General features: G+C 41.8%; 1 protein-coding gene across 8 annotated transcripts in view; it reads left to right on the forward strand.

Moving 5' to 3' along the window:
• Nucleotides 1-14,009, forward strand: part of MYBL1 (MYB proto-oncogene like 1) — a 98,965-nt gene that overhangs the window by 53,765 nt on the left and 31,191 nt on the right. For 5 of the 8 annotated variants that reach the window (XM_075583969.1, XM_075583953.1, XM_075583990.1 and 2 more), the window contains 3 exons: nucleotides 4,686-4,919; nucleotides 5,766-6,125; nucleotides 7,096-7,241. In XM_075583969.1, coding sequence (XP_075440084.1) covers nucleotides 4,686-4,919; nucleotides 5,766-6,125; nucleotides 7,096-7,241 — 740 coding nt within the window. The remainder of the gene's footprint in view (nucleotides 1-4,685; nucleotides 4,920-5,765; nucleotides 6,126-7,095; nucleotides 7,242-14,009) is intronic. The other 3 variants (XM_075583962.1, XM_075583998.1, XM_075583983.1) reach the window with 1 other exon arrangement.

Genomic DNA, 14,009 nt, shown 5'->3' on the forward strand with positions numbered 1-14,009 from the left:
GAAGCTGTGATGTCATCGGTGTGACTTCCTATGTGACCATGTGGCGCGGGAGCTTCAAACCTGAATCCCTGCTTGCTGAGCAGGATCCGCTACCAGCATCTACTAACGTGGTAAGTATCTCCAAAAGTAGGGGGTCCCCGGAGTTGAAATTAATGGGGTTCAGCTCTGGAAACACACTGCTTCAAATAAATAAATATACACACAGACATACACACAGGCAGGCACACACATATATACACACACACACACATATACATATACACACATACACACACTAACTAGGGGGATCCTGATGACAAAAAAGACAGCACACCGCAGGTATAATCCAAAAAAAATGTGTATTGTAGACACATGGCAGCCAAAGTTTCAGTCCTCATAGAGGGACCTTCCTCAGGGCAGTGCACTGTCCTGAGGAAGTTCCCTCTACGAGGACCGAAACGTTGTCTACAATACACTTTTTTGGGGATTATACCTGCGGTGTGCTGTCTTTTTTTTGTCATCCGGATCCCCCTGGTTACTGTATACCTATGCTTCATCTATAAATCGCCATCTGGAACTTCTCCTTTAAGAGTATGGGCATAGTCCTCACTGCATGTTTTTACGGTACCACAGAAAATTACAAGAAAAAATTCTCCGCACCCCCCAACACACTAAGAAATGGAAACAAAAAACAGCGCACAACGCAAATAGTGAAGTATGTATTACATAAATGTATTGAATAAAAAATGTGTAAATTCTGCGTACATCAGATAAGAATATAATAGGCAGTGAGTGTGTTAACACACTAGTTACCACTCGATGACTGTTGGTGTCAGAGGAACAAGTGTACTACCTCCACACCAACAGTCATCGAGTGGTAACTAGTGTGTTAACACACTCACTGCCTATTATATTCTTATCTGATGTACGCAGAATTTACACATTTTTTATTCAATACATTTATGTAATACATACTTCACTATTTGCGTTGTGCGCTGTTTTTTGTTTCCATTGATTGGTGAGTACCTGAATACTATTGAATACTTTGTTATTATTATAATGTATTGTAATTCTTTGAAATGTTACTGTATGTGTAAAACCAACAAGGGGACACTGCAATATTGGCCCATTCTGTCCCATATTTGAATAATATGCCATTAACTTTCCCAAACTGTTAGTTGAAATGTTAGAGTACACCACTGGTCATCTCTCAACCTTTTAAGCATTACAGAAACTTGTCTCACCCCCTCAGCCACCGCCTTCCCTGCTGCACTCTCCTACGGTGGTCTCTCCCTCAGCCACACCTCCAGACCAGTGAATAGAGAGGGTGGTGTACTTGCCCTACTACTTTCCCCACCCTGTACATTTCATGTCATACCCCAATTTCTCTTCATCTTTTGAAGTCCACGCTATCCGTCTCCCTTCCCCCATTTCTCTCCATGCCGCTGTCATCTATTGTCCCGCTGGACCTACATCCCAATCTTTTGATAACTTTGCAGCCTGGCTCCCTCATTTTCTCTCCTCTGACGCACCTACTGTCATACTGGCAGACTAATATACCCATTGACAATCCCACTCCACCTCATCTTGCCATCTTATCTCTAACCTCCTATGGTCTCTCCCAGTCAACCACCTCTCCTAACCACTGCAGTGGACACTCCCTTGATCTGGTTTACTCCCGCTTCTCCTCTGTTTGTAACCCTTTAAACATGCCCTTTCCTATCTCTGATGATTATTTACTAACCTTTAATGTTACTCAACCCTTTGTACCTTATACACACACAGACGCCTACATACCTTAGACCCCCTTCAATTTTCTACATCTCTACAACCTCTCCTCTCCCATCTCTACCCATTCCTGTACAAACCTAGCAACCTCTCTATAAACAGCACACTCTCATCAGCCTTGGACAAGACTGCTCACGTTGCCCCTGACAATCCGAGCCACAACTGTGGCACACACCTTTCACTCGCTATCGTCAAATGTTTTCATGCACTGCAGAATGTTTCTGGAGGAAATACCACTCAAAAGCAGACTTCCTGACTATACATTTATGTTCTCCTCCTACAACACTTCTCTCTCCTTTGCCAAGCAAACCTACTTCACTTCACTCATACAAAGTTTGACCTTCAACCCTCATCGCCTATTTGCCACCTTGAACTCCCTTCTCCGCCCAACTACACCTACATCCCCCTCCAACATCACAACCCTAGAACTCGTCACCTACTTCACAGACAAAATTAAGTCTATCAGACATGATGTCTCCATGTAATGCTCCACACACAACATATTTCCCCTTGCACACCTAAATCCACCCTCTGCTCATTTTCCCCTGTGACCATGCATGAGGTCTCCATGCTCTTCATCTCGCCCTACATCCTGCCCCCTTTATCCTATTACCTCACATCTCCTCCGCACCTTCTCTGGCACACTAAGCCCCACCCCAACTCACTGTTTTTAACCTCTCTCTTGTCTCTGACACATTCCCATCTTCTTTCAAACATTCACTCTTCACGCCCATTCTCAAGAAACCCTCACTTGACTCATCCTCCCCATCTAACTGCCCTATCTCTTCTCCCCTTTGTCTCCAAGCTACTTGGGGCGACTTGTATACAACTGCCTGACTCACTTTCTCTTTTACAACTCCCTACTTGACTCTTTACAATCTGGTTTCTTTCCTCTACACTCCACTGAGTGGCCTACTCACAGCTAAATCTAAGGGTAATTTCTCCATACTAATTCTCCTGGATCTCTCTACTGCCTTCAACACTGTCGATCACCCCCTTCAAAATATTTTCCACTCCATTGGCCTCCGTGACGCAGCCTTCTCCATGCTCACATCCTACCTATCCTACCGCACCTTCAGTGTTTCCTTCTCTGGTGTCTCTTCCTTCACTCCCTATTTGGGTTGGGGTCTCCAAGCCTCTGTCCTTGGCCCTCTGCTCTTCTCACTCTACACCTCTTCTCTTGGTGAACTAATACAATCTTTTGGCTTTCAGTATTATCTTTAGGCTGATGAGACCCAAATCTATCTCTCCTCCCCTGACCTTTCCTTCTCTCCTGTCCCGTATCTCCAACTGTCTCTCTCTGCAATCACCTGGATGTCTCCCCAGTACCTAAAGTTAAATATGTCCAAAACAAAATTAATATTCTTTCCCCCTTCCACTGCCACCGCTACACCAACACTCTCCTGTCAATAACACCTCAATTTTCTCAACACCTCAAGCTATCTAGGTGTCATCTTTGACTAATCTCTCCTTCATCCCTTACATTCAGTTCCTCCCAAAGTCCTGCCTTCTCCACCTACGAAATATCGCCAACATATTTTATTTATTTATAAAATGTTTTATCAGGAAGTAATACATTGAGAGTTACCTTTCGTTTTCAATTATGTCCTGGGCATATGCTCTCTTCTCACTCATGATGCAACTAAAATCCTAATTCACTCATATCCCGACTTTATTGCGACACCTTTTCTTAATTGCCATTCCCTCTTGTCCACCTCTTTCAACTCTAATCCGAAATTCTGCTGCCGACTCATCTACCTCACTCACTGCTGCTCTACTATGCATATCCCTACACTGGCTTCCTTAGTAATGACTTACAAAGGTTTCAACAGCACTGCCCCCCCCCCCCCTACATCTCAGCCCTTATTCACAAATACATACGTACACACTCCCTACGTTCTGCCCACAACATCCGCCTTTCCTCCCACCTTATTACCTCCTCTCGCTCCCATCTGGAAGACTTCTCCCGTGCTGCACCGTCTCTCTGGAATTCCCTTCCATATGCCATCACTCACCCCCAGCTTTCAGATATTTAAAATCTCCCTGAAAACTCACCTTTTCAAAGAACCCTACTCGCCATACCTCTAACATTCTACTCCCCTCCCTCTCCAACACAATTGGGACTAGCTGTGTGGCTGGACCAATCTCCACCCTATGTAACATTTCTGCTGCCCCCCCAAACCTTAATGGCTTCAGCTGTCAAACTGAGCCATATTATAACCTGAGACACACCTTATCCTATAATAAGCAGCCACCATACCTTGTTTCAACATTGTCCCTCATTCCCACTTTCCCTCATGAGCAGGGCCCTCATTACCTCTTTGTATATGTGCATGTTTGTCTTCACCTGTATGTAACTGTTCATGTTTTTGTAATATGTATAACTGTGAACCCCATGGTACTGCGCTGCAGAATATGTTGGTGCTTCACAAATACACAATGGTAATAATAATCAACCAGAATTATAGCTACTGCTTTGCTGATGTACGTATGGTTCATACATTGAACGGTTTACAGTAGATCCATGGTCACTTGATGCTATCTTGCCTCATTATGCCGAATTGTTTTCTCGTAATCATTTTTTTTTTAAACGTTCGTGAATCTTGCAAGCTGTGTTATTCTTTTTAACTTGTATTTATTATAGAGGACTTTAGAGATCAATTCATTAATTCTGGGTGCACAGTTTGCTTCAGATTCTACAGACATTCTACACAATCCGCTTTTGTTCCGTACATTCTTTTTTCCAACTAAAAAGGTAAAATAAGTGTTCAAATATGTCAAGCAGTTTAAAGTAGTAATAGTAAAATCCTACATAAAAATCAGCTTTTCATTTTGGGTTGCTAGGCATCCTAACCAACCCTCGAACAGTATATTTGAACAAGTATGTAACAATCATTTCACTTATTCCTTTCTGTTAGCAGACTGGAAGTATTTCTAGCTGGTCTGGAAGTTTTCTTATGGATGACAGCATGTCTAATACCCTAAATAGCCTGGATGAACAAACAAGTGAATTTTACAGTATGGATGAGACGCAGAGCACCTCTGGACAGCAAAACTCACCCAACAAGATTTTGGCTGTGGAAGCGAATGCCGTATTGTCCTCTCTACAGACGATCCCAGAGTTTGCAGAAACATTAGATCTTATTGAATCTGTAAGTAGAAAAAATATTGACAACCTCCTCCCAGAAATAATTGCCAAAAAACAGTAAAGAAACCAAATTTACACTAATCCGGACATGTTAGGGGCTGTCGGTGGGGCGTTTGGCGAGGGAAAAGTGGGGAGGGCGCAAGAGACGGGAGTGGGGGGAGGTTCCGCATAATTTCACAATCACATTCTAGGGTTCCTTAACCAGAAAAAGGTTGAAAACCACTGCTCTAGATTATTGGGGTCAGTATATTTAAATAAAGTAAAATGTGTGTGTCCTTAAGATTGCAGTGCAACCTTTGGACTGAGCGGCTTCCAACAATCGTGACTAATGGAAGAAAACAACCCAGAATTATTTGGGGTGCATCATTATTATTATTTTTTAAGGCAGTGCTGTTCAGCCAATTAGAAAAAAATACAAGTTAAAGGGGCAGAGGAGTGCTGTAATGTAATTTTCTATGTATCTAAAAGATTTGAAAATCCTTAATTGTTTTTTTTTTTTTTTTTTTTGAAAGAAATACAATTTAAAATCTTTACCTTAATACAATAAGTCACAGTGTAAAAAATGTATTTTAGCTGCCTAAGCAACTGAAATGAAACTAGCAGGGGCAGGGAGTCCAAGAGCCACTCAAAGGTCCTTCGAGGGTGGGTTTGACCCAGAGGCCACAAGTTGCAGAGAACTTCTTTAAGTTGAAGTGGTGATCTAGAAATATACGCAGCAATATTACTAGTGGTCAGTAGTAGCCTACAATGTTTTTCAAACTACAAATGTAAGTAAGAATCAGTTCTGCGATAGTCAAGTTAGAATTGAAATTCAGTTCTACAAACGTCTTCCTTCTTGTCTGTCCAACAGGACCCTGCAGCATGGAGCAATGTTGCTAGCTTTGAGGTTTCCATTGCTGCTTCCCCTGCCAAATATGCATGTACACCAATAAAACTGATTCAGATTCAACAAGATGGTTCCATGGATTGCCGGCTAAACTGCAGCTTGGGACTAGTTGAAGGAAACTCTTCTGCTAGTGGTGAGAGCAATAGAGTATCCTCCACATCTCCCAATTTGTCTAAGTTTAGCACTCCGCCTACTATTCTGAGGAAGAAAAAAATACGAGCTGGACAGTCGCCTATTATTGAACTGAATGAAGTATATGGTGATGCCAAAAATGTTGCACTTAAGAGTACTCCAGTAAAAGCTCTTCCATTTTCCCCTTCACAGGTATGATCCTTTATTGCATTTCAATTACTCACAATAAAGGTGCACTGTATACAGTATCTAGTTGCAAACTATTTTAAAATAAGATGACACAAAAATAATTCTTTATATGGTTTTGCCAGTCGGTATGTGCAATGAAACGGGGAAGGGGGAAACAATTGCCACCTATAACAGAACGTTAAAGAAATTAGTCACTTTTTCCAGCAGGATAGCCAACTTTGGGACATGAGCAATACAGCAAACAAATGGTTCTGAACTCAAAACATATACAAGGCTTCGTGTTAAAGTTGGAAAGTATTAATACTAAAAGAACCCCTTCCTAAAATTACCCGGCCCCTGCACTTGAAGCATAGATTGCCAGAGTTCTCATTTTTACAAGTAATCTCTTTTCTGCTGGTGATGTTTTAAGTTTAGTTTGGTGGTAGCCAATTAATTGCACTGCTCCAGAAAGATGACAGTGTTCAAGAAGTGCACTGCAATCTGCTTTTTCTTTATGCCACTGTCGCAATATACACAATGCGACTGTAAGTTACAAACAAAGTTTCTGTAATAGTGCAACTAGAGCAGATGTATCTGGTATATTGACAGTAGTGATTTCAGTCCTAATGTGACTGTGCAGTCGAGCTGAATTTCTTTAATGGTCAGATCATTTTTGTACTTTGCTAGAAGTCTATTTTAAATTAAAACATGCATAAATGTATCAGGTGTGTATAAATACACTGCAATTTTCAGAAATTCAATCAGTGTAAATTCAGATAAAATATTGTAAATTTGAAATATGTTTGCTACAGAATTACACTTTGAGCCTTAGGGATGTAATGCATTTAAAAGGCCTGGTTACAAACTGGTTAGCTAGGCTATGCTTCAAGGTTTTCCTATAGATTTTTTTTACATTTATACAAAGATAGAAAGTATAAAATATAATTGTACAAACAAAAGACCTTCATTTAATTGTGCCGTTATTGTTTTTTAGTTTTTCAACACTTGTTCCGGAAATGTTCAAGAGCAATTCAATTTTGAAAACCCCCCCTTTACTTCAACTCCAATATGTGGGCAGAAAGTCCTTACAACTCCCTTGCGGAAGCATATGACCCCAAAAGAAGAAAAGGAAAATGCTGGGTAAGGTTGTCCAGCACTGAGCAAACATACTGATTTATATTTAACAGCAAATTGGCCCCTTAATGAACTAATGGTTTGTCTTTATGTCTTTATGTTTTGAAATATATATATATATTTTTTTTAATACAGTTTGTTTACTAACTTTTATTAGAATCATACACTTGAAAAATCCTGCATCGTGTTACTGCTATGAAGCAGGTATGACGTATACACTTTGATTTTAGGTGTCCAGGCCTGTGCTTAGAAAAGAATTGAAATATTTAAATGTTTGGAAGACTGTTATTTCATTGTAACTCCAGAGTGAGGCGTTAACTGGGATTGCAGCCTGCATTGAATTAGAGTATTTCATGGGATATGTAAAATCCTTCAAGATCTTCTTTTTGGGAAATATAGATATAAAAACTAATGGCTATAAGACTTTTTAACCTGTACGAAGGTGGACTAATGGACCTTATTATATATACTTTCAACTTCCACTTGTGTGGAAGTGTGGCATGGCAGATGTACATGTACATGTACATGTATAAAGTGCGTCTGGAGATAGACAAGCAATGTCAATGACTGAATCAAGTTACATACACACAAAGGATTGTAGATTTGAGTGCTTGTCAGGTAAACTATTTCAGAGGTGAGGCTGCTGGAATTAAAATTATGAACAATCTTGTTAAAAACACAGTGGACTGACTTCTCTCAAGATTAATCTCGCTCATCTACCTCACCGCTTCACTGCTGTGCCACTATGCAAATCCCTCCTCTGGCTTCCCATATCTTTTAGAATCAAATTTATAACCCTAGTTCTGACTTACAACGCTGCCCCCCATACATCTCAGCCCTCATTCCCAAATCCCTAAACGCCCCTTATGTTCTGGCCAAGACATCCGCCTTTCTTCCTCCTTTATTACCTTCTCCTGACTTCTGCCTACAAGACTTTTCTCCCCTGCTGCCCTCTCTTTAATTCCCTACCACGCACCATCAGACTCTTCCCCCAGCTTTCAGACGTTTAAGAACCTCCCTTGAAAATTCACCTTTTTAAGGAAGCCTTCCTAGAATACCTCTAGCAACTACCACACCCTCTCCAACCCCATTGAGACCTGTTGTGCAGCTGAAACAAACTCCACACAAATATCCACACCCCTAATCCAAAATGTGATCAGCGGTGAGGCAGGACCATACTCCATCCCGTCCCACAACAAGCAGCCACTTTACTTTTTGTTTCAACATTGCCCCTTATTCCCACTGGATTGTAAAATCTCCCAAGTAGGGTCCTCATTACCTGTCGGCTTGTCCTTGTTTTTTGTTTACTTCACATTTTTTAAACTTATATTTTTATTAAAGTTTTCAGGTATAAATGGGATGGGGTACAAAAAAAATAAAGGGAGGGTGGGGGGGGGCCAAACAACCATTTTGTATCAGATTTCTTACAATCATCAACAGTCCCATTACATAACATACAACATTTTATAAACAACATATCCTACACTCAGCGCTCCCAGATCCTCTTTCCTACCGAGATCATTCCCCTATCCAACATTCCAGAGGTCCCAGACCCTATCGTTCTTCCTTGTTCTATTGTTCAGGAATGTGGTGAGTTTCTCCATTAATTGAACATCATTAACCCTTCTAATAACCTCTCTTCAGGATGGTGGGAGTGTCTTTTTCCACGCTGCTGCTATTGCGCATCTAGCCGCCGTTAGAATATGCAGGATCAATTTTAGTGTATAGTGATTCACATCTTCCATGGGTTTAGCCTGAATAATTAGGGTTGGGTCTAGCGGAATCTTAATTCCCATCACATCTTCTATTAGCTTCAAAACTGTCCTCCAGTTTATCTGCATTACTGGAGAAATGGAGAGTGAACTCCTGTATTCCAAATGCTAAACAATCATATGTATTGTGATATGCAATCACTGTCCAGGTGTAACTTAGGATTGGAGTCTCCAAGCAGGTATAAGGTATAAAGTGCATATGATGTAAACGTGGGGTGGTTATATTAGTATGAATAAACCAGTCGGTGGTTAATGAGCAAATGTGGACAAGGGGCACAGGAAAATGTGACCACCGTCATAACAACTGTGACCCATGAATAGTCCCAATAATGCTAACCTTACCGACTATTATCAGTACCAACCCTTCCGGCCAAGTTGTGGACTGAAGTAGTGTCCCGTAATAAACCATAAACGGCTGCCGGGTACACCGTGGCTGGAGATCTCACGTGTATGGCGTTCCTACGAGAGACACCGGCAGAAGGCACCGCTGCACTCCTGTCTGGCTTGCGAGCCAGCCCCTCACCTCACCGGTGTGCTTGGTATGGGGGAGCTGCGCCTCTGCAAAGGGCTGTGCTGGTCTGGGGACCCACGTGATGGTGCGTATGCACGCACAGGTCGTCCTGGGGCCGCGTCCAAGAAGCAATCAGCTGTGCTGAGGCCGGGGAGTCGGTGTGCGATGTCTTCCGGCGTGTGACAGCTGGATACCGCCTCCTCCGTGGATGAATGATCACCTGCTGCAGATAGAGACTCCTGTGTACTCTATTCAAAAAGCGTAGCATAGAAAGTGGAAAGGAAGGAATGGTCACTACTTCCTAGAGAACCAACACAAGCGTGATGGGATGAAACGCGTCAGAGCTTTTTTCATGATGTCCAGCTTTTTGCAATAAAAGATTTTTTATTCATCACGCTTGTGTTGGTTCTCTAGGAAGTAGTGACCATTCCTTCTTTTCCACTTTCTATATCTGCATTACTGGACAATACCACCAGATATGTGCTAGGTCCCCTATCTGTCCGCATCCTTTCCAACATCTATTAGATGTTTCTGTAAACATATGCTTTAACCTTTTGGGAGTGTAATACCAACGTAACAAAATTTTATATATATTCTCTTTTGTCACTGTGCATATAGAGGTTATACCTGCATTCTCCCATATATCTTCCCAGTCCTCTCTTTTTTTTCAGTCTGGAAATTCAGGGCCCACTCACTGGTCCATGTATTTATGGGCCGGGATATCCTTTTGGGGGTTTAAACATTGGTATAGGGATGAACTCATCAGGCCTTTAAAAAAAAAAAAAAAAAATTGTTTTGCATAAATCTTTGAATCGTGTGTATCTAGGGAATTCCTCCTCATAGAAACTCTGACGCACAAAGTGTCGGACCTGCATATATTTAAACATCTCAGTTAGAGGTAGACCATATTTTCTCATCAATTCCTCAAACGACATCAGCGTGTCTTTTTTGCTAACAAATCTCCCGTCTCTAGAATCCCTCTGTCTCCAAAGTTCAAAACCCTGAAAACTTGGGAGAAACCCTGGATTACCGAACAGGGGCTTAAGTCTAGATGGGGTTGACATAACCTTATACTTCTTTTTTGCCATCTGCCAAATTTTCAGGGGAGACTGGGACCGTAAGTTGTTACAGAGAGAGCGTAGATAGATACATACTTTAGGGACACTTACCCCCCCATAGTATGAATGAGGGATTTATATATTCCTCATTTCTGTGAAGTTAACATTATTGAAGGAAAACCTTAATTTCCTCGCCTAGGCTTCAGAACCGAAAGGAACCTATCCTCTGCCAAAGGATCTGAAGGCCTTGTGACTGGATAGACTATCTGCACCATTTTGCAGCAGACTTCCCCGGAGAAGCTTTCACGCCCTGCCACTGTTATCTTCGATCTTTGATGAACTTTCAGGCCTGGTAGACGAACGAAATGAAACGTAACGCAAGCCAGGTTTCAAATCCTTTGTCTCAATTTATTACTCATAGGGTAATGACTTTTATACAGAAAAAAGAAGATATTGGTTAGAGGCGTAACATAGGCGTATCCTAGGTGTGTCTTGGGTGTAGCTTTGATTAGAGGCGTGATTTAGGGGCAGGACATATTAGTGGCGTGATTTTTGGGACGTGTCTTTCCCAATACAAGCAATGTCTGAATACATGGCTTATTCATTGTCTGTTATCAAAAGAGACCTTGAATTTTTTTAGCAACTATATTACACTATTTTGCTTCTTGCTTAGAACCAGTTTATTGTATTCTAACTAGAACAGCATGCGACTGTTCATACAAAAAGTATCTTTGCAATATCCTGGGCAGGAAGAAAGGAAATGCAATTTAGCAGAAACTGAGTGCATTTATGAATTATATTTCAGCAAAAGGCTGACTACAGAATCTTAACTAGTTATGACCAGACAAAATGGAAGCTTTACATGAGTGCAGATTCTGGCCTGACATATTGGTCCTAACACATAACCTTATACTTCTTTTTTGCCATCTGCCAAATTTTCAGGGGAGACTGGGACCGTAAGTTGTTACAGAGAGAGTGTAGATAGATACATACTTTAGGGACACTTACCCCCCCCCCCCCATAGTATGAATGAGGGATTTATATATTCCTCATTTCTGTGAAGTTAACATTATGATGCTATAATGGAACCTGATGGTTTAAACTCCAATATTACTGTTAATTGCTGTCAGATATATATCACTATCCACTTGAGTTTTATTCACTGATTAACTAATACATATATGTATATATTTACACACGGGTAGTGGAATCCAGGGATACAGTTTAATTATTAGTAGATCCGTTTTGATCAATCAACACGCACAAGTCTAACCCACGCCGACTCTTCTCTGTCTTTGACTCTCTACTCAGACTACCCTAGGCTGCCTCCTCTTCTTCCTCCATCTCACCTCAGGACTTTGCTGACTATTTTAAGCAAAAGGTGGAATCCATACTGTTGCCTCCTCCCATCCCACACCGCTTCCTAACTCTCCTCCTGCCTTCCTTGACTCCTTTTTCCGCTGTCTCGAAGGAGGATGTGTCACTGCTGATCTCCTCTTCTCCCTTTACCACCTGCCCTCTTGATCCCATTCCCTCCCATCTCCTAAAACCTCTTGCTTCTTCTATAATCCCTACGCTCACACAGATTTTTAACTCTTCCCTCTAGTCTGGTACCTTTCCCTCCTCCTTCAAACATGCAACAGGTATACCAATACTCAAAAACAGCAAGCTTGACCCTACCTATCTTTCTAATTATCGACCTGTCTCCTTCCTGCCTTTTGCCTCCAAACTCCTTGAACATCTTGTATTCTCTAGATTTGCTACATTTTCTCAAAACCTATTCTCTCCTAGACCCTCTACAATCTGGCTTCCGCACTGCTCACTCCACTGAAACAGCCCTCACTAAAATAACTAATGACCTCCATGCTGCCAAAGACAGAGGTCATTACACTCTGCTCATATTATTCTACCTCTCTGCAGCATTTGACACCGTGGACCACTCTCTTCTCCTTCACATTCTCCATACTCTTAGTATTCGTAACAAAGCTCTATCCTGGATCTCCTCTTACCTCTCCTATCGTACTTTCAGTGTCTCTTTTGCCAACACCTCCTCCTCTATTGATCTCTCTGTGGGGGTACCCCAGGGCTCTGTCCTGGGACCTCTTCTCTTTTCTCTGTACACACTTTCTCTAGGTGACATAATCACGTCTTGGGTTTAAATATCACCTCTATGCTGACGACACACAAATTTACCTTTCAACCCCTGACCTTACACCTGCTGTACAGACCAAAGTTTCTGAATGTCTCTCTGGGATATCATCCTGGATGGCCATCCGCCAACTTAAACTTAACATGCAAAAACAGTGCTCCTTATACTTCCCCCCAAACCTGGCCCTAGTACCTCCTTCCACATTACTATTGGAAGGAAGTACCCAGTAGCCCAAGCACGCTGCCATGGGGTCACATTCGACTCCTTTCTCACATTAGCCCGTCACATTCAAAACGCATCTTAAACCTGTTGCTTTTTCCTCCGCAATATAACAAAGATACGCCCTTTTCTCTGTTACTCGACTGCTAAATCTTTTACTCTGACCCTCATTCTCTCCTGTCTCGATTACTGTAACCACCTACTGTCTGGCCTTTCTGCCTCTAATTGGTCTCCCCTACAATCTATCCTAAACGCTGCTGCCAGAATCACTCTACTCTTTCCTAAATCTGTCTCAGTGTATCCCCTGCTGAAATCACTCTCCTGGCTTCCTATCAAAACTCGCACTCGATTCTCCTCCTCACTTTTAAAGCTTTAAACTCTTCTGCTCCTCCTTACATCTCAGCCCTAATTTCTTGCTATGCACCATCCCGACTCTTGCGTTCTGCTCAAGGATGTCTTCTCTCTACCCTTTGTATCTAAAGCCCTCTCCCGCCTTAAACCTTTCTCACTGACTGCACTGCACCTCTGGAATGCCCTTCACCCTAATACCAGTCTAGCCCCCTCTCTATCCACCTTTAAGACCCAACTTAATACACAGTTGCTTAAAGAAGCATATGAGTAGCACCGTGGCTAATACTATACACGATACATAAAGCTTGGACCCCTGCAGACGCACTTATCTGAATGCCCTCCTACTGTCTTTGTACGTTCTCCCCACCAATTAGATTGTAAGCTCCTCGGAGCAGGGACTCCTCTTCTACAATGTTACTTTTATGTCTGAAGCACTTATTCCCATGATCGGTTATTTGTATTATTTGTTATTTATATGATTGTCACGTGTATTACTGCTGTGAAGCGCTATGTACATTAATGGTGCTATATAAATAAAGACATGCATACATACCCTCTTGGGCGGATTGCCTAGGTTAGTACAATTCTACACAACCCATTATATTTACCTCACTTATATAAGATTTGTTTTTCTTCACTAGCACTTAACACGTTTGATAGTTCCTGTGTTGAACTAATCGCCTTATACACTTACATTTCAATTAACATTTTTCT

Source organism: Ascaphus truei, chromosome 2 (assembly GCF_040206685.1).
Source record: "Ascaphus truei isolate aAscTru1 chromosome 2, aAscTru1.hap1, whole genome shotgun sequence".
Taxonomy (NCBI): domain Eukaryota; kingdom Metazoa; phylum Chordata; class Amphibia; order Anura; family Ascaphidae; genus Ascaphus; species Ascaphus truei.